Source organism: Rhinopithecus roxellana, chromosome 1 (assembly GCF_007565055.1).
Source record: "Rhinopithecus roxellana isolate Shanxi Qingling chromosome 1, ASM756505v1, whole genome shotgun sequence".
Lineage (NCBI taxonomy): Eukaryota > Metazoa > Chordata > Mammalia > Primates > Cercopithecidae > Rhinopithecus > Rhinopithecus roxellana.
In genome coordinates, this window is record NC_044549.1 from 130,891,135 (window position 1) to 130,910,250 (window position 19,116).

A 19,116-nucleotide genomic window follows, 5' to 3' on the forward strand; every position below is an offset into this window, starting at 1 on the left:
CTTTGAAGAATCCTCCGGCTGGGAAAACCATCGTCCAGACCCTGAATCCTCCGGCTGTACTGCCAACTCTTCCTAGAGCCGCACTCATGGTGTCAGACTCACGTGGGCTCATCACTGCGTCCTCTCATATTTTCAATGTGAATTACTTCTATTAGGAAGTCTGAAAATTAGTGAAAGGTTCATTTTTCTCAGCATCCGGAAGGCTCTAAGCGGAGGCAGTAGGGGCGCGAACAGGGGCTTTGCCCTCCTGGAGAGACAGCATGAACACAGATGTTCCCAGCGTAGGCGAAGTAGAATGTTGGCTTCAGGGACTGTAGGGAAGGTAGGCAGGAATGTTGCTTTTCTGGACATTAGTTCTAAATTAGCGCCTGTGTACCTAGGGCTGGGTATAAACTAAGGAGTAAGACATTGTTCCTGCTCCTATGGAGCGTGGAGTGCATCAGAGGAGACAAATGTAGAGGAAAAATTACATTTTAGTGGAGTAAATGAAGACTGGCTACCCGGATCGGCGCTTAGCCTGGTGGGACGCCAGGCGCGGGAAGCGGAACTTAAGTGTCGAAGGTTCGGGTTTCCGCGGGTGGTGGGCCCACACAAGCGGTGCACCGTTAAGATGGCGGCTGGGCTGCGGAAACGCGGCCGGTCCGGTTCCGCGGCCCAGGCAGCGGGACTCTGCAAGCAATGGCTGCAGCGCGCCTGGCAAGAGCGGCGCCTGCTGCTGCGGGAGCCGCGCTACACGCTGCTGGTGGCCGCCTGCCTCTGCCTGGCGGAGGTGGGCATCACCTTCTGGGTCATTCACAGGGTGGCATGTGAGTGCGCCGAGGGGGAGGGGAGGGGAGGGAGGGAGACCTGAACCCGCGACCCAAACTGGATCTCAGACCTGGAACTCAAAACCAGACTCTGTATCCACTCACTCATCATTTGCAAACCCATACATATCCCTTACCTGAGCGCCAAGCCTGCTGTACAGAAAACCTGATCTTAATCCGCCCGCATGGCAGAGGTGGATACTCGAGAGATTGGCCTTCTGCACTGAACTTACAGCCTGCGAACTAGCTTAGAAGTCACATTTGAGCCAAAATTGTTGTATTGCTGCTCTTGCTGCTTTTCTCTGTGGCTTTGAACACCTCAGGTCTCCTCCTGAATCTCAGCTTTTTCCATGTATTCAGTTCTGTGATCTTTGAACGTGCCTTCTCAATGATGGCATTTTGTGACCACTTGAGTCCATTAGGCATTATTGGCTACTCCTTTCCAGGCTGAAACTATACTCTAGGCTTAAGGCACTTGACTTTCTTGCTAAAGACTCTTTAATTCAACAAATATTTATTTAGTGCTTATTATATTACCAGAGAGAGGTACAGTGGTGAATAAGAGATGCATTTCTAACTCCGGTCTGGACAATAAGTTAGCAGGCAATGATAATGCATCATATTCATCATGGTAGTAAGACAGAATGCCATAAAGGGCATAGGAAGTCACTTAAACCAGATTGGAGGAGTCAGCAAAGGCTTCATAGAGCCACCCTTGAAGGAAGGTAGGAACTAGCTAGTTAAGGAAAGAAGGAAAAGGTGAGGGGAAGGAGTGCTCTGGGCAGAGCATCCTCTATTAAAAATCTCCAGTTAGGCTGGGCGTGGGAGCACAGGCCTGTAATCCCAGCACTTTGGTAGGCCTAGGTGAGTGGATCTCCTGAGGTCAGGAGTTTGAGACCAGCCTGGCCAACATGATGAAACTCCATCTCTACTAAAAATACAAAAATTAGCCGGGGGTGGTGGCACATGCCTGTAATCCCAGCTACTTCAGAGGCTGAGACAGGAGAATCTCTTGAACCCGGGAGGCGGAGGTTGCAATGAGCCGAGATTCTGCCACTGTACTCCAGCCTGGGTGACAGAGTGAGACTCCATGTCAAAAAAAAAAAAAAAAAAAAATCTCCAGTTAGAGTGGGCACGGTGGCTCATGCCTGTAATCCCAGCACTTTAGGAGGCTGAGGTGGGCGGATCACTTGGGGCCAGGAGTTAAAGACCAGCCTGGCTGGGCACGGTGGTTTACGCCTGTAATCCTAGCACTTTGGGAGCCTGAGGCGGGCGGATTACCTGAGGTCAGGAGTTCAAAACCAGCCTGGCCAACATGGTGAAACCCCGTGTCTACTAAAATAGAAAAATTAGCTGGGCATGATGGCAGGTGTCTGTAATCCCAGCTACTTGGGAGGCTGAGACGGGAGAATTGCTTGAACCGGGGAGATGGTGGTTGCAGTGAGCTGAGATCGCACCACTGCACTGCAGCCTGGGTGGCTGAGCGAGACTCTGTCTCAAAAGAAAACAAACAACAACAACAGAAACCAGTCTGGCCAACATGGTGAAACTGCATCTCTACTAAAAATACAAAACTTAAAAAATTAGCCAGGCATGGTGGCACACACCTGTAGTCCCAGCTACTCAGGAGACCGAGGCAGGAGAATCACTTGAACCCGGGAGGCGAAGGTTGCAGTGAGCTGAGGTCGTGCCACTGCACTCCAGCCTGGGTGACAGAGTGAGACTCTGTCTCAAAAAAAAAAAAAAAAAAAAGACAGCCTGGTCCCTTTGAGGAACTGAAATAATTTTTTTAGAGCTGGAGTGTAGAAATCAAGTGAAGAGAGTAGTAAGAGATGGGAATGCAGAAACTGAGACCAGATCATGAAGAAATTGGAAAGCTTTGTTAAGAAGATAGCATGATAATTAAGAACCTAGGACCCTGCAAGCTTCAATCCCAACTCCACCATCCTAGCTCAATTATCTTAAGCCAGTCACTTAACCTAATTAATTCTTAAGCTCCCTGTCTAAAAGGAATAATACAGAGTTTTCTTTATCTTAAGGGTCTTGGGAAATCATTGAGAGGTTTTAAGCAGAGGCCTGTTACGATTTGTATTTCAGGAAGAGCTCTTTGGTGTACAAGGTGGAAAATACATTGTAGTAGGGTGAAAGTAGAAGTCAGGGGCCTAATTAGCAGGCTATTATATAATCACTGGGGCTAGAGATTACTTTAGGCTCCAAGTATGTAGTAGCAGAGAAGGATGAGATAGAGATATTTATGGTGAGGAGCAGGCAGAACTTGGTGACGAAGGGTTGGAAATGAGAGAGGAGGGAGTATCAAAGATGTTACTCAAGTTCGTGACCTGGTAGCTAAGAGGTCAGTGGTGCCATCTGTGGAACCCAGGAAGGGGAGTAGATTGGAGTGGGAGGAAAGATCACGAGTTCACTTACAGAAATGTTGTGTTTGAGATGCCTGGGCTCACCCAGGGAATGTCAGATAAAGAGTTAGATTAAGAGGTAGTGAAGCCCTGGGAATTGGCTGAAAGTCTGTGTTTTGATGGTCTGGAGGCATGGGGAGGGTGGCAGACAAGTTCTGGACTCAGAAGTAACCAGATCATCTTGTCTTCTTCCAGACACAGAGATTGACTGGAAGGCGTACATGGCCCAGGTAGAAGGCGTCATCAATGGTACCTATGACTATACCCAACTGCAGGGTGACACCGGACCACTTGTGTGAGTGGGGACAGGAAGTTCAGGGAGGATGTGAGGGGCTGGGTAGGTACTAGTCTGTGTGGCCTGACCCAGGCTCACATTTTCTCTCATCTTCCAGGTACCCAGCTGGTTTCGTGTACATCTTCATGGGGCTGTACTATGCCACTGGCCGAGGCACTGACATCCGCATGGCCCAGAACATCTTTGCTGTGCTCTACCTGGCCACCTTGCTGCTTGTTTTCTTGATCTATCACCAGACCTGCAAGGTGAATCCATGCTACCAGGGCTAGAGGGCCCCAGCCTGGGAAGGCTGGGTGGTGGGGATGGCTCAGGCTTGCTGAGCTGACCTTGTTCCTTACTGTGTTCACCCTTTAGGTACCTCCTTTCGTCTTTTTCTTCATGTGCTGCGCCTCTTACCGTGTCCACTCCATCTTTGTGCTGCGGCTCTTCAATGACCCAGTGGCTATGGTGCTGCTCTTCCTCAGTATCAACCTCCTGTTGGCCCAACACTGGGGCTGGGGCTGCTGCTTTTTCAGGTCAACACCTCTTCCTTCTAGCCCCCTCTCTCATTTTCTGCATTTCCGTTTCTTCCCAGTTTCCTGCAGCAGAGGGAGTAAAGGAGTAGCCAAGACAGTGTGGGCCACTCAGGGCTCTACAAAGCGAGTCCAGGATCTATAGAAAGTTTCTGCCCTGCCATCCCCCCACATACACACATGCCCTCTTTCCATCCTGTCTTCCTCCCAGACAGCATTCATTGTTGGAATTAGTCCTTCACATTCTGAATAGTTTATGCTTATTTGCATATAGTAGGCATAGAGACTATGTATCTGCCCCCTGCCTACTCCAGGCTCTTCCCTTCAACAGTTGTGAGTGTAGGTCCCATCCTGGAGTTTGCTGGTGTGGCGGCAGGAGGAGGTTGCTGTGGTGATGGTGGGAGGTATGTCTTTGGGTGTTGTGTGCACAGCCCTGGAGCTGATCTCCACCCTTCCTCCCCTGCTCACCTCAGCCTGGCAGTCTCTGTGAAGATGAATGTGCTCCTCTTCGCCCCTGGGTTACTGTTTCTTCTCCTCACACAGTTTGGCTTCCGTGGGGCCCTCCCCAAGCTGGGCATCTGTGCTGGCCTTCAGGTATCCCCACCTCACCCTTCCTCTTTCTAATCAAGGAGAAGCCACTTGTCTTGATTGAGGGGATCTATCCTTGAGACTCCCTCAAAGCCAAGAGACAGGGTTTTGGAGTTGATCCTGAGCTAGGAAGCTACCATCTCTAGGCTATAGTTTCCATGGCTGTAAAATAGGGTATTACATTTGATGATCTCTCAGAGCCTTTTTATTTTTTTAATTTTAAGTTTTTGTGTGTGTGTGTGTGTTTTTGAGGCGGAGTCTCGCTCTGTCACCCAGGCTGGAGTGCAGTGGCGCAATCTCCACTCACTGCAAGCTCCGCCGCCTCCCGGGTTCACGCCATTCTCCTGCCTCAGCCTCCCTAGCAGCTGGGACTACAGGCGCCCGCCACCGCGCCTGGCTAATTTTTTTGTATTTTCAGTAGAGTCAGGGTTTCACTGTGTTCGCCAGGATGGTCTCAAACTCCTGACCTCGTGATCCGCCCGCCTCGGCCTCCCAAAGTGCTGGCTCACGCCTGTAATTTTAAGTTTTGAGATGGGCTCTTGCTGGGTTGCCCAGGCTGGTCTCAAACTCCTGGGTTCAAGCAATCCTCCTGCCTTGGCCTCCCAAAGTGCTGGGATTACGGGCATGAGCCACCCTGCCTGGCTTCTGAGAGCTTTCCTTGCTGTGCCCATTTATGACTTGGTGAATCCACACCTTAAAGCGTTGTTATGACCTCCCTCCTGAGCTTCTTTGGCGTCAGGCACTGGCCTGAGGTGGGGGCGGGGGATGTGGTTTTCCTGCTATTTCTGGTGGGAATTGGGGAACCTCTGAGGCGTACGTCCCAGTCCCACACCCCTCAATGAGTAGCGTGAAGGCTGGTCATTGGGAATGGGCCTTGGCAGCTCTGCTGACATCACACCAACCCTCAGGTGGTGCTGGGACTGCCCTTCCTACTGGAGAACCCCATCGGCTACCTGTCCCGCTCCTTTGACCTTGGCCGTCAGTTTCTGTTCCGCTGGACAGTGAACTGGCGCTTCCTCCCGGAGGCTCTCTTCCTGCATCGAGCCTTCCACCTGGCCCTGTTGGCTGCCCACCTCACCCTGCTCCTGCTGTTTGCCCTCTGCAGGTGGCACAGGTGAGAAAAGGTGGTAGTGCCGTGGGCAGAGTTGGGGGAAGGAGTGAAGGGCCTAAGCCTTAGGGGCTGCTTGGGGGAAGTGTCAGTTAAACTCATGGGGTGAGTCTAGAGTTTGACTCACAATAGAGGCTTGATAACTGTCTGAATGGCTTTTCCCCAGGACAGGAGAAAGTATCATGTCGCTCCTGAGGGATCCCTCCAAAAGGAAGGTTCCACCCCAGCCCCTTACACCTAACCATATCCTTTAAATTGTGGGAAGGTAAGTCTTGCCCTCTCTAGGTGCTGACAGAGTCCTGGTCAGGTATCCCCTGACAACTGGTGACCTGGGTGAGGAAAGGGGACCCCAATCATAGAAGTCCTATTCTGCACCACTGTGCTGAGCACTGCACATATTGAGGTATATTTGATTCTTAATTCTAAATACGAGCTACTCTTATAAGTACCTCTCCCTGGTACTATCATAAGAGATTCACATATGTTCTAACATTTAAAGCTCACAAGAGACCCCGAGATAGGGAGGTACACTTACATTTACTATTTTCCTTTTTACAGATGGAAAAAATAAGACTTCATGAGGTTAAGTAACTTACCAAGGTCACACAGCAGTACGTTAGGGGTTCAAACCTACAAGGCCTTATGGCCCTAGGTATTACTCTCCATATTCCATACTCGGTTGAGGAGCAGATCCAGAGAGGTTAATAAACTTGTCGAAAGGCATGCATCAAGGAATGGCAGAGCCGGGGGGCTATATGACCTAAAAACTATTGCCCCTCTGTTTTGGGATAGCCCCCCACTCACACACTCCTGCCCTTGGCCTTGACCGCCGCATACAGATTGTTTCTACCCTCTTCACCTCCAACTTCATTGGCATCTGCTTCAGCCGCTCCCTCCACTACCAGTTCTATGTCTGGTATTTCCACACACTGCCCTACCTCCTGTGGGCCACGCCTGCACGCTGGCTCACACACCTGCTCAGGTACCAGCTGGGACAACCTGGGGAGTGGGAAGGGCTAGGGAGTTCCTGTTGGGGGTTTATGTCTAGGGCATGCTGCTGGTCTGCAGGCCTTGAAACTGGATGAAACGTGGAGCCTGTTTCTCATCTCCAGGTTGTTGGTGCTGGGGCTCATCGAGCTCTCCTGGAACACATACCCCTCTACATCCTGCAGCTCTGCTGCCCTGCATGTATGCCATGCTGTCATCCTGCTGCAGCTCTGGCTGGGCCTGCAGCCTTTCCCCAAGAGCAGCCAACACAGCAAGAAAGCTCACTGAAATCCACCCCTTTCCCTCCAGTCCACTCTCAGGACCTGGGGTGGGATGGACTTTGTGCCCTTCCAAATAAACCTTGCTAAGTCCACCTCTGTGCAACCTACTTGGAGGTAGGGGCAGCTGATGCCTGGTCCAGGCTGTGAGGGACATGTGTGGGACAGATAAAGAATTCACTCAAGCAGTCCTAAGAGGCACTTTATTGCATCGGATTTGGGGACTGTGGCTCTCTCCCCTTCCACTGTGTTGCAGGGAGCTCAGAGGATGGAGGGGAGGGTGAGTGGGGTGGGAGGAGCGGGAGAGAGCACAGGCAGGCACTTCTTGTGGGGGCAAGAGGGCTCTAGGGAGGGAGTAAGAAGCAGTGGGGGACAGGCTGGCACCAGCCTACACCTTCCCAGCACCAAGAGGCCAGTCCTGGGCGGCAGTATCTTGAGTGTGTTGGGTGGGGCGCCAACCCAAGCAGCAGCGGGCAGCCTTCACACGTTTGCTGGGCTGTAGCACAGCAGGTGTAGCTGCAGGTTCTGGTCCCAGTGGCGCAGCAGCAGGAAGAGCCCCCGGGCTGCGGCCTTGAGGGCGGCCAGGTCAAGGCCGTCAGGCAAGTGCTGGGCCCGCAGCCAGCAATCAGCCTTGGCTGCTGTCAGTTCCCACTCGCCAAAAGCAGCGGCGCATCGGTGCTCCAGCCAGGCGAGCGCCACGGCAGTGGCCCAGGTCCGGCCCCGCAGGTCGGTGCCGCCCAGCCCTTCCGCCCCCTCGGAGGCCTCGGTGTCTGAGCCCCGCCCACTGTCCACCTGGCCTGGGCCCTCGGAGCCCGAGCTGGGGGACGGGCTGCAGGAGGCTGTGGCACTGTCACCCTGACCAACACCAGGGCCCAGAAGTGCCCAGGGCAATGAGGCCGAGGTAGGGCTGAGGCTAGCACGGTGCACAGCAAAGGGCGAGGCGCGGCAGAGGCGCTCCTGCGAGATGCGCACAGCGGCGCAGAAGGGCGCGTCCAGGCGGAAGGAGCCTGTTGCCTCCTGCAGCCGCACCTGAGGAGAGAGGAGGTGGGGGGAGAAGCGAGCTTAGACAGCGCCTGGCCCCGGCGGCGCCACCCTCCACCTCCCGAGTCCTCACCAGGGGCAGGTAGTCATGGTCGCTGCCTTCACTGTTGTTGGCCTGGCCCAGGTCAGGGCTACAGAGTTTGTGACGGCGGCCCAGGCTGAGCCGAGAGGGAGGACGGGGAGGTGGGCGGCGAGGACCTTCCTTGGCAGGGTCCCCCAAGGCACACTTGGAGTTGCCATTTTGGTCCGAGTCCCAGGCGCCTGCTGGAGAGCCTCCCTGAAGTCCTGCAGTGGGGATCATCAGTGCCAGCGGGTGGTCTCTAAGTCCAAGTGCCCCTACCCTTTCCCTACCTTTAGAGTAGACAACAGTAGGCAGAGGAGCTGCATCTAGACGACTGTGAGCGGCAGGAGGGGTTCCTGGGGGCTCAGCTGGCTCTGCAGGGGCACAGGGGACAGGAGTCAGGTTTGTCCAGGAGAGTGGCCAGTGAGGTGAGAGCTGCACCTGAGAGGTCACCAGAAGAGGCCCCTACCTGAGCTGCACACCTGCAGGACCCCAGGCAGGACCTCCCTAGTGGTAGCATCCACAGCTACAGGGCAAGTGAAGCAGGAAGGGGCAGAGCTGACCTTACTTGTCTGAAGGGCTCGAAGCCAGCACCTCCGGGCATGGCCTGTGGAACCAAGGAGCGGTCTGTGGAACCCTCACCACCCACCCTCTACAGAGGGCTCATAGAAAAAATTGCAGTGTTCTCCCCAGCTTCTCCCTCTATCGACTTTTTAACAGAGTAGATTACCTTGCTAGGCCCAGAACCAGCTCAGACTCCCCGACTTTAACAAGAAGTGGTCAGGCTGAACCTTCAACCCATAGCAGAGCAAGGGCCCCCTGGCTGCCCAGAATTCAGCACTCTGGACACCACCCAGAGGAAGCACCTTTTCTTCCCCTATTTCTGCACTAACAGAACTTGGAAATATTCTCTCTCTTCATGATCCAGTGTGGTAGCCACTAGTCACATAAGACTATTGAGTACTTCAGCTGTGGCTAGTACAACTGAGGAAATGAACTCTTAAGTATTTTCCTAAATTACAAAGATTTGTTTTTATGTGTGAGTGCTCTGAATCATTACAGGATCACATTGCCCTCTGAGCTGGCTGCTAGGAAGCTTGTCAGTCCTGGATCCGATCCTTGCAAGAGTGTATCACCACACAGCATGCACCTTTAATATAATATAACCTCATTCTCAGTTTCCTTTTATTTTTACTTTTTCCCATTGCCCTGCTTAATTTTTTATCTTGTCTGTCATGAGCCTGAAATCCTTTGTGATGAAAGTGAGGTATGGAGAGTGACCAAACACACAGACCTCTACCTTTGCTGCTTTTAGCCCATGCCTTTGGGCCCTGACTGGACCCATGAGCCACTCACCCCGGTCTGCTGTGGTCTCGGCCCCTCCTCGGAGGGCCAGCTGCTCATTGTCCCGGACCACAGAGGCTGCTGTCAGCCGATGGAGTGCTTGGTCCCAAGCAGCTTCTCTTACAGGAGGTGAGGGAGGCTGTGAGCCATCTCCAGGTCCCCACAGTGTCTCCAGCCCAACACCCACCTCCCAGCACACAGGCTGCTCCCCACACAGGCCCCGGATCACCACATGGCAGTGTGGAGCCTGGGGAGGCACTGCCGGAGGGGCCGACTCCCCACTGGGAGGCACAGCCGTGAATAAGAAGGGTGGTTCCATCAGCATGTCCCAGTCCATGGGGGCTGGGGAGAGCAGGTTTCCTGGGAAGGCAAGACAGGGGCATGAGCAGAGTGGTGCTCTGGGATTTACCTCCCCAAGGCCTCCTTGGTGTCAGAGAAACCAGCTCCCCATACAACACTTACCTGAGTCATCCAGGCCTTGTCCCAGTTGTTGGCCTGGCTCAGGACTTGGGCCATCTAGTATTGCACCCAAAGAGGGTTTCCGAGGTCGGCTGGGGACTTGGTTTGCCCGGCCTGGAGGTGAAGAGAGGCTTCGGCCAGCCAGAGCCGCTCTGTGCTGACGGCCCAGCATCTCAGTACTCAAGGCCCCTACCTGCAATGTGAGATATGGGGGCCACTGGTCAAGGAATGCAGAACCCCTGACCATCATACATGGGTGCACAGCTGGCTCATGCCCTTTGTCTGAAACCCTGGGTGGCCACTCACTACCTTGAGGAGAAAGGCCAAGTTCCTTATGGCCTACAATGACCTCTGGCCTTGGCCCCTTCCCAGCGTCATCCCATTCCACTTCCTATTTCCCACTTGTGGTTGTTGCTTGTCTCTGTTTTCGTTTATGTCTTCTGCCTCTCTGCATGACTACCTTGTGCTTATTCTTCCAGATATGGCTCTGACTTTCCTGACTCCCTCAGGCGGAGTTAGTCACCCTGACTTTAAGCCCCCATAATACATGTCCTTGTGCTCGTTACTGGTTGTTACATGGTATTATCGTTGGGGATTTACCCACCTTTCTCTCTAGCTAGACTTAATAGTAAGCTCCACATAATGTCTGGCACACAGCAGGTGGTAAATAAATATTTGCTGGATACAAGGCGAATGATTGTGGGTTGGATCGTACCTTGAATGGAGCCGGTGTGGGTGCAGGCAGGGGACAGGAGCGGGAGCCTGCAGGTTCTCCCCAGGCCAGACTGCGGCAACCTTGCTGAGAAGGGGGCTCCAGGGGAGCACTACCTTCGGGGGAGCCAGGGCCCTGGGAGCCTGGGGACTCACTGCTGCCTGTGGAGCCTGGGCCTGGCTCGGGGCTGGCAGAGCAGTGGGTGAGCACATACTGCTCCCGAATGTACGAGGACTGGAAGATGCGGCGCCATATGGTTGTGTCAGAGGAGGGGTTGGGTCCAGGATCCGTGACTGGGTCTGTCAGAGCATCAGTACCTGATGGGAGGCAGTAGAATGGACCCCAGCCCTGACCCCTCCCAGTGCCCTCTCCAACATAGCCACACACATACACCTGGGCACTCACTCCGCTCCGAGTCCCCGGCAGCCCATGGGTTGGACAGTTCTGCTGACACAGTGCCTGTTCCCAGTGGCTCCGAGGTGCCAGTGGGCTCAGTGCCAGGGCTGGCAGCAGATGGGGCCTCTTCTGGGGATGGAAACACGGACCCACCCAAGCTCTGCCAGCCAGGCTCTTGGCCCTAGAGAGAATATTATTGGGAAAAAATTAGCTGCAGTTATATGCTACCTCTTTCCAAACAGGATTTTTAGATGGCTCATAGCAAGAGGCAACAAAGCTAATAAACCAGAAACAAAAAACCAGTACTAAAGAAGGAGGAAGCAAACAACATGTTCACCGTAAGGCTTAATAGAGCTGCTGGGAAGCTGAGCTTTAAGTTTGGCTCTGAGCTCCCTGGCAGCCAGGCAAAAAAAAAAAAAAAAAAAAAAAAAAGTCTATTATACAGCTCTCATGATCAAAAAGGAGGAAGCATGCATAGTTCTTCTAAAGAGATAAGGCTTTTCATTAAAAAATAACTACCATGTCTCCAGCTCCTACTGTGTCAAGTGTCCTGCCAAGACTACTCACTTTATGACCCCTGATGACAGCCACCTGTGAACAACATCATTTCTATATGAGGAAATGGGTCAGTGAGGTGAAGTGACTTGCTCAAATCAAATGGCTGGTAAGTGACCGAGCTGGGATTAGAGATTGCGCCTAGGTTATGCTCATCCATCACTGCGTGTCCCAGAAAATACATTGGCTGGTGCTTTCTATAGGGAACCTTGAGCAAGCCTTGACAGAACCTCACAGCAAATGCAGGTGCTGTTTTCTGTGGCTGTGTGCTTTAGTGACCTTGGGTAAAAAATCAGGGGCAATACTTTGCAGGACAACTCAGTGGAAGACCTCATGAAGGCGGCAGGGTGTGGTCATCTTGGGGGACCCAGTGTGATCTCTGTGGAGCCCTAGGGGATAGTAGAGGAGCTTGGTAGAGAGAGGCACAGAGAATGGAAAAAGGGTTTGGAAGAGATGCGGGGACTTCAGCCATCCCAGGCCCCCCTACCACACCCTAGCCCCGCTACCACACCCCAGCCCAGGCCTACCCCTGGTGGGCGGGGCCGGAAACCATCCACCCTGAAGAGTGAGCAGTAACCGAGCAGCTGGTCCCCAGGGTAGAGTGCTGGGATCTCCCGGGGGGTCAGCAGTGCCTCCACGGTGTCGGGCACAAACCAGTCCACAGAGATGTCACTCAGGGCAGGCTCCAGTGCCTTCCGCAGAGCCTGCACCAGCTGTGGGGTGGCCAGAGGGAGGACATGGGATGGAAAGAGGTGTCATATGGCCAGACAGAGCAGGAAGGCTGCCCTTCCCTTGATGCCATCTGCCCAGCCCCTGAGCTGATGGGGCACAGGTTCAGGCTGGAGTCAGGAGAAGGAATGAGGGTAGGAGCAAGCAGGGGGGCTGAGTGCTCAGTCCTCAGGATTTGGTCTGTCTCCTGGCCTAAGCTTTGCCACATGGATGGGGCAGGACTGTGAAGATGAGACTCAGTTCCAGGACTGAGATTCAGAGGGTGGTCAGAGACAGTGTCCCGACACCTTTGGCCTTCACAGCACCGACAGCTCTTCCCCTGGTGGAGTGGGGAGAAGGCCTGGTGAGGGCACCAGGAGCCCCCATGGCCTGCCTGAGTTCTGTTTCAGACTTGAACTTGAATTTGTAACTTGGAAGAAAAACTTTCAGGTGTAGGGAACAGGGCCCAGGCTCAAGCTCACCATGGGCTGCAGCCTCTGCCCAGGCCTCAGGAAGTAGGCCTGGCCCCTGCTGAGGGCAGATAAACCCTGGAGCAGCTGGTGGCAGGTGGGCCCCAGCCCAAAGGAGAAGCATCTGATGAGGGAAAGGAAGCAGCTGTGATCTTCAGGAGCCCCTTGCGGGGGCTCAATCTTAGGCATCTGGCTCCGCCCATCCCATACCTGGCTGTCCCCCTGTGCCACCTCATGAGCTCCAGGGTTCGGTGGGTAGTGGTGGCCATGGGTGAGGCAGCAGTGAGCAGGAACAGCTGCCGAGGGTAGGCCCTGTGCTGGGGCTGCCCCATGGCCCAGTCAAGAGCAGCCAGCACGTCTGGAGGCCCACTCGGAATCTTCAGGGTCTCAATGCTCTCGCAGATCAGCTGCACAGCGTCCTGGAGAGAGAAGGCACAGGCTGGGACACACTGGGCTGAAACCTCTATGTAAGATTCCCAGAATCCCTGGACCACACTCACATCACTGCAAGGCCGGCTCTCTCGGAAGAGTGGCTGCACCAACGTCCCAAACACGGCCAGGTTGATAAGCGTCTGAGGCGGGAGGGACTTCACAGCCAAAACAATGGCATCCTGTGGAGGGCCAGGGAGGGCGGCATGAGGCTGGCCCCATGGGCCCTGATAGAGAGCAAGGGAAGCCAGATCGCTGACTTATCCAGGCTGTGATTCAAGTGAGAGGCTGTGGTAACCTGGGAGAGGTCCTGGATGTTAGGGAAAGACTCTGTGCCAGTGAGCCCCCGAGTGTGTGTGAGAGACTGTGTGTGGGACTCTGGAGGTATACATGAAACTTGAGTCTCCCCGTGATTGGAGTGACTCCCTGTGACTGAGTGCGAGTCTACGTATGAGAGGCTCTTGGAATCCTGGAGAGACATGTGTGTGCATGAATATGAGCAAGAGAGCATGACAGTGTCTGTTTGGCGGTTGCAGCAAGGCTGCTCTCTATGGGAATCCCCTGAGGAGTTGCCATCTGCTTCCTCTTTGGAAGATGGTGTTTGAAGCAACAAGGTAACTCCTGGCTTCAAGAGGCTGCCCCCGGCCCACCACAGACCTACTGCCCCACCCCACCCCCAGGTCTGCCCACACCACACCCCCACGGGCCTTGTGTGCCACACTGCTGCCATCCAACAGGAAGAGTAGTTCCCGAGTAGCTGTCCCCAGGTGTCCGGGCTTGGAGCTCAGGTCCGGGCAGAAGCTCAGCACCAGCACAGGGTTCAGCAGGATGTCCTTGTGGAAGCGTCGCTGCAGGAACCACACCTGAGCAGGGGAGTCCCAAGTCAGCCTGGGCAAGGCTTAGTGCTACTTTGTTGAGGCTGGGCAGTGGGACTGGCTCTGGGGCCTTTTTCTGTCTGATCCACCCAGAGGAGACATCTTTTTGTAGTAATTACAATAAAGGCAGGGGCAAAGGCTGGTGGCTGTCCTCTGTTTATATCAGACCTAGCCTCCATCCTCTGAGACACACCCCAGAAAGATTCACGTCGGCCCTCCAGTGACAGTACTCATCTGCCCTCTGTGATGGGGCGTGGCAGCTGTGGAGAGATCTTGCTAAGAGGCCTCCCCGTGCCCATCCCAATGTAAGCCTGCTTGCCTGCTCCTTGTGCACAAATGCAGCCAAGGCCAGGGGCCAGGCTAGGCTCCTATGGCAGTACCTGCCGGTCCCCATCACTGTCCCTTCGCTGTAGCCTCTGGAAATCTCGGCGGGCCCTTACCCGGGCCTCATATTCTGCTGAGCTCAGGCTGCCGCCCTCCAACATCAGGTGTGGCTGATGGGGCTCTGAGAGGAGAGGACACAATTCTGTCAAGGAAGTCCCTGCCTCTGGACCCTAAGTGCCCAATTTCACTGTCCGGGAGAAGCCTGCAAGTCCAGCCTTCCTACACCACAGGCTCCGCCCTCACAGATGACTCAGTCCATCTGGCTGGGGCCCAGAAACCTGTACTTGAGAAATGCTACCCCCATTCATACAGAAGCAAGTCAGAGGTGACCCACGGTGTGTCCCAGTCTCTCACCACTGGGGTGTAGCAGGATCTCCAAGGCCCGGTCACAGTGGTGGCCCTCTGCCAGTGTGACACAGATGGTGGCTGCAGAGCTGGCATGAGGGGGGGCATCTGCCCGCAGGGCATGAGAGGGGCTTTCCAGGCCTGAGGGACACAGAGGCAGGAAGGGGAGATGCAGCCATCACACCTTCCCAGGGACAGCAGCTGTTGGCAGGGGTCATGGCTGATTCAGTCAGCTCTCAGAGTCTGATCTATAGGGGGTCAGATGGACGAGTGAGGATGTGCCTGCTTTCATGGGCAGGGAAGTAGATTCCAGCTGGGTTTCTGGCTGGTTGAAGAGTCATGCATCAGCCAGGTGCTGATTTAGCATCCACCCCCCACCTTCTGCATAAGGAAAACCTACTTCCTCATGGGTACTGGTCCCATTGCAGTATCTTTCTTCCCACTGGTGGGTGAGATGAGATATAAATAAATTACCTTGATAAAATTAGGGGTGTGTGTGTTGGGTAGAGGTGACCAGGGGTGCTCCCACCGCTAACCCAGATGTTCCTGAGGCTTGGGTCCCTGTCTTTTTGTCCTGTTTCCCTCCTATCCCTGAGCCTTATTTCCTTTCCAGTCACTACACTGGGAGGAGTGTGCATCTGAAAAGAAGGCAGGCCAGCCAGATGCACCCACCTGCAAGCAGGCATGGCCCAGTCACCAGCATCTCGAAGGAGAAGGTATATGGGGCAGGGCAGCGGGCAGGGCCTGAGAACACGTCCTGAGGGGCAGCTGGCTCCTCCCATGCCAGCCCTTCCTCCTGAGGGCTGCCCACCCCGAAGCAGCTGGTAGGGCTGGAAGGGAGCACGAGGAGGGTCACTGGGCCACCGTGAAGGCCAATAACCCCTCCGGCTGACTGGCCCCAGCCCTTCCTCACCCTTCCCATCCCCTGGGGTACCCTGCCAATGCCCCCTCACCCGCACTAGACCCAGAGAAGCCGAGGGAGGGACGAAGAGAATCACCATAGGCCCAACCTGTCGTCACAGAGCCCCGGAGGCCTGGGGTGCCCCGGTGGGCCTGGCGGGGCCAGCGGGGTGAGCACAGTGGGCAAGGCCACATGCAGCACCCCGTCAGGCCTTGAGGGCAGCTCCCGGCTGCTGTGCAGGGTCACCGTCATGGTGCCAGCCGCGGCGATAAGGCCTGTGGGCAGCACCAACGTGGACCGGGCCTGGGCCAGATCCAAGACAAGATGACCTATGATGGGTGAGAAATGGGGTCAGAGCACGCTGGGAGCAGAGGAGAGGGAGGAAGTCAGAGGTGGGAGCAGGCATCGGGTCAGGGAGCCTGGGCAAAGGGGACTTTGCGTGTTGGCACTAGGCTAATGCATTGGTGACGCAGGATGGAGGCATGAGATGAATGATAGCAGGAGAGGCAGACTAACTGTGGAAAGATCTGGCTGTCATCAGGCAAGAGCGCAGTGACATCCTTGCTAATGGAAGGCTGAAGAGAAGGGGCCATGTCCACTCTCAAGGCCCTGGGAACACCCACACCCTCTGCCCCTCTACCCCTGCCTGCCTGTTTCCATTCAACCCTTGGCCACCATCCCTTGTGGATAGACATCTCCCTGTAGCCTGGGACCCCACTCTGCTCATAAATCTCCTGCTCATGAACCATCAGGAGCTCCCCCATTGCCCACTAAGGTGGCTCCAGAATTCTCTACTCCTCCCGGGCAGGAGGAACAGAGAAGCAGGAAGCAGGCTAGAGGACATAAAGCTCCATTTGCACACTGCACACTGTTTTATTTAGCGCCTAGGTTTATCTGGGGACTCGTGGGGCTGCTAAAGGAATAATGATCAGCTATGTACAGTGGCAGCTGTGTACACCACCGACGTGGTCTGGCCCCAGCCCACCTTCACAGCCCTACTGTACCTCACTTCCTCACAATGACCAATTGTTCATCCTTTCAATAAATACTTGCTGAATAACTGAAGGGAAGAAAAAGATGGAAAGAGAAAGAAAGGGGCTTCCATTCCAGCCAATTGACACAGTGGAGAGAGCACAGCATCAGGTTTTAAATATCAGCTCTGTGACCTCTAATTGAGTCCTTTGGCAACTGTCTTGTTCTGAGGAGCCTGTTTCCTCATCCATAAAGTGGGGATCATAATAACTCTGTGATTGTGGGGAGCAACAAATGAGGCAATGTATGCAAAGCACCCAACATATAAGTCAGTGACACCAGCTATGACTTTCAACCCCCATAACAGGAGGGAGGGGGATTATCGCCCTTCCATCCCTCATAACAGGAAGAAGCCAGTATTACCCACTACTCAGGATTCAAATGAGGTGATACTAGCGATTGTAAACTGTAAATCACTGTAAACATTAGGCATTTTATTGTCATTACCCACTATAACCTACTTATAAGCATTTGCTTATACTGTTGCCCCTACCTTCCACCTAACTGAGTCCTACCCTTTCTTGCAGACAAATGCTGGCTTTACCTCCTTCTGGAACATTCCTGGGGCCTCACCCCAGAGCTCACTCTAGCCTCTAACCATGAGCCTCCCAACCTGCTGGGCTTATGCCAGCTCTCAACACCACCAGATTCTGTTCCTCTTCTTACCTGGATTGTAAATCCCATGGGCAGGAATCAAAGGCATGTATGAATGAATCAATGAAAGAACCAGGTGCAAACACAGCACACAGCACAGGGCTGGGCTTCTGCCCCTTCCCCGGGCACTCGCTGGGTCTCATAGTGCCAGGTTCTGTGTGAGGTGCTGGGATTTGGAGATGCTCCAGCGGGGAGACAGACAGGCAGATCTGTGACAATGACTCCCCCTGTAAGTGCCATAATGGAGGGCACAAAAGGCTGGGGAGCCAGGAAACAGTGCAGCTAATTATTTGTGGGGGAGTCAGGGAGGGTTTCCCAAGGAGTGACGTTTAGTGGATCTTAAAGGACAAGTAGGAATTTGCTCAATAGAAGATGGAAAGACAGAGCAGAGAGGTGGGAAGGGACCTGTCAGTCAGTGTGGCCAGTGGCGGTGGTACCTGGTGTGTGGGGTCGCGGGGAGAGGGATGGAATGGGGTGAGACTGAGGGCCTTGGCTGCTAGGCACAGGAGTCTACACTTGATCCACTGGCTCACGCGGGACCTGGCTGAGGCGTGCAGCCTAAAAAAGTAAGGGGACAGAGGGGACCACCTGGGGAGAAGGCTCCCTTTGCAGCCCCCTAGAGAGACCCTTCTCCTGGGCTGTAAGGGCTGCTGGCGCCCCCGCAAGCCCTGTGCTGCCTGCTGTGTCTGTCTCCCTGGCTGTGAACCTCAGGGTCATGTTCTCCCAGCACCTGGCACAGGTCAGGTGTCCAGCCCACGACTGTTGAATACGAGGATGAGCCAATGAATGCACAAGGCAGCGCCTGGAGGAAGGCGGGGGACGGGCGTAGGCTGAGCGGGTGCGGGAGCCTGAGCTGCGCCGGGCCTTCAGGAGCGCAGGTGCGGGAGCGTCGGACTCACCCTGCGCGCAGCGGCGGGGCGTCGGGGTCCCCAACCCGGGGCCCAGAGCGCGGCAGCAGGCGGCCTGCGAGCGGCGCCGGCTCTGCAGCTGGAAGGAGACGCGCCGTCCAGCGGCCTCGGCCTCAAAGCCGGACACCACCTCGGCCTCGGCCAGCGGGTACACGAACACGCCTACGGAGGGCGGCGGGAGGCGGCGTCGGACCCCGCCCGGCGCACCCCCAGCCCCGCCCGCGCCCCACCCGGGCCTCACCGTCCACCGGCTGCGGCTGCGGGTTGCGGTAGGTGAGCCGGGCCCGCACGCTGAGGCAGGGGCCGTTGGCGCAGGCCCGGACCCAGGAGTCCGTGAGCGGCAGCGGCGTCCAGCTGGAGGGGCAGTACAGGCCGGGCATGGCGCCGGGAGGCCGGCCCTACGTGAACCGGCCCGGGGAGCTGGGCGCAAGGTGACAGGGCGCCCACCCCGCGCTCCAGAGGCCAGCGCGAGAGTCTCACTCCAGCGCCCAGACGGGGCCTGCCGGGACGCGAGGCCGAGCGGGGGCTCCTGTGGGCGACAGGTGGCTGGGGAGATAAGGGGGCGGAGGGCGTGGAGGCGAGGGGGGCATCCTCACGCGTTACCTGGGCAGCCGGGCCGCGGAGGGTTAATGATTAACGCGCGCTCGGGCGCCCAGCAGTCCCGCCGAGGCTCCCCCGGGGGTGGGGGCGGTCACAGCTGTTCCACCGCCCGCTCCCAACCTCGCAGCCACCCCCGTACCTGCCGGCCCCCCGGGGCTCCCCGCGGCCGCCAGCTGTCGGAAGCGGCGCGGGTGGAGATGGAAGATGCTCCGGGAGGGCGGAGGTTTAAAGGGCCCGAATTCCCCCCCCCCCCT

The 19,116-nt window shown here is 55.5% G+C and overlaps 2 protein-coding genes across 5 annotated transcripts; one reads left to right on the forward strand and one right to left on the reverse strand.

Annotated features, from left to right (window-relative positions):
• Positions 1 to 560: 560 nt before the first annotated feature.
• ALG3 (ALG3 alpha-1,3- mannosyltransferase) lies at positions 561 to 7,178 on the forward strand. 3 transcript variants are annotated; one of them, XM_010366190.2, is made up of 9 exons: positions 561 to 806; positions 3,416 to 3,515; positions 3,613 to 3,760; positions 3,870 to 4,030; positions 4,501 to 4,621; positions 5,524 to 5,729; positions 5,890 to 5,966; positions 6,561 to 6,705; positions 6,836 to 7,178. In XM_010366190.2, the coding sequence occupies exons 1-9, from the start codon at positions 611 to 613 to the stop codon at positions 6,996 to 6,998; spliced, it is 1,317 nt and encodes a 438-aa protein (XP_010364492.1). In that variant the 5' UTR covers positions 561 to 610; the 3' UTR covers positions 6,999 to 7,178. The 3 variants fall into 3 exon arrangements, with proteins under 3 accessions (XP_010364492.1, XP_030787178.1, XP_010364493.1); XM_010366191.2 differs by having other exon boundaries at positions 580 to 769; XM_030931318.1 differs by lacking the exons at positions 3,870 to 4,030; positions 4,501 to 4,621 and having other exon boundaries at positions 6,563 to 6,705.
• VWA5B2 (von Willebrand factor A domain containing 5B2) lies at positions 7,178 to 18,836 on the reverse strand. Of its 2 annotated transcripts, none has more exons than XM_030931310.1 (19): positions 18,504 to 18,836; positions 18,254 to 18,424; positions 15,779 to 15,997; positions 15,440 to 15,631; positions 14,777 to 14,908; positions 14,419 to 14,543; positions 13,871 to 14,026; positions 13,235 to 13,345; positions 12,945 to 13,153; positions 12,747 to 12,858; positions 12,084 to 12,269; positions 11,011 to 11,182; positions 10,609 to 10,922; positions 9,897 to 10,086; positions 9,447 to 9,794; positions 8,560 to 8,697; positions 8,381 to 8,464; positions 8,103 to 8,314; positions 7,178 to 8,017 (listed from the first exon to the last, which is right to left on the reverse strand). In XM_030931310.1, the coding sequence occupies exons 1-19, from the start codon at positions 18,640 to 18,642 to the stop codon at positions 7,469 to 7,471; spliced, it is 3,759 nt and encodes a 1,252-aa protein (XP_030787170.1). In that variant the 5' UTR covers positions 18,643 to 18,836; the 3' UTR covers positions 7,178 to 7,468. The 2 variants fall into 2 exon arrangements, with proteins under 2 accessions (XP_030787170.1, XP_010364490.2); XM_010366188.2 differs by having other exon boundaries at positions 15,440 to 15,597; positions 15,778 to 15,997.
• Between the last annotated feature and the right edge of the window lie 280 nt (positions 18,837 to 19,116).

What these genes read in the sequence shown, in the direction of transcription:
- VWA5B2 (XM_030931310.1), bottom strand. Translation starts at nt 18,642, where the DNA reads ATGCCCGGCCTGTACTGCCCCTCCAGCTGGACGCCGCTGCCGCTCACG. An exon ending in TGCCGGGGACTCGGAGCGGA is followed by an intron (nt 10,923 to 11,010) that starts GTGAGTGCCCAG and finishes GCCTCCCATCAG; the next exon opens with GTACTGATGCTCTGACAGAC. An exon ending in ACCATGACTACCTGCCCCTG is followed by an intron (nt 8,018 to 8,102) that starts GTGAGGACTCGG and finishes CTCTCTCCTCAG; the next exon opens with GTGCGGCTGCAGGAGGCAAC.
- ALG3 (XM_010366190.2), top strand. Translation starts at nt 611, where the DNA reads ATGGCGGCTGGGCTGCGGAAACGCGGCCGGTCCGGTTCCGCGGCCCAG. An exon ending in GGTGACACCGGACCACTTGT is followed by an intron (nt 3,516 to 3,612) that starts GTGAGTGGGGAC and finishes CTCATCTTCCAG; the next exon opens with GTACCCAGCTGGTTTCGTGT. An exon ending in CCAGCCCCTTACACCTAACC is followed by an intron (nt 5,967 to 6,560) that starts ATATCCTTTAAA and finishes ACCGCCGCATAC; the next exon opens with AGATTGTTTCTACCCTCTTC.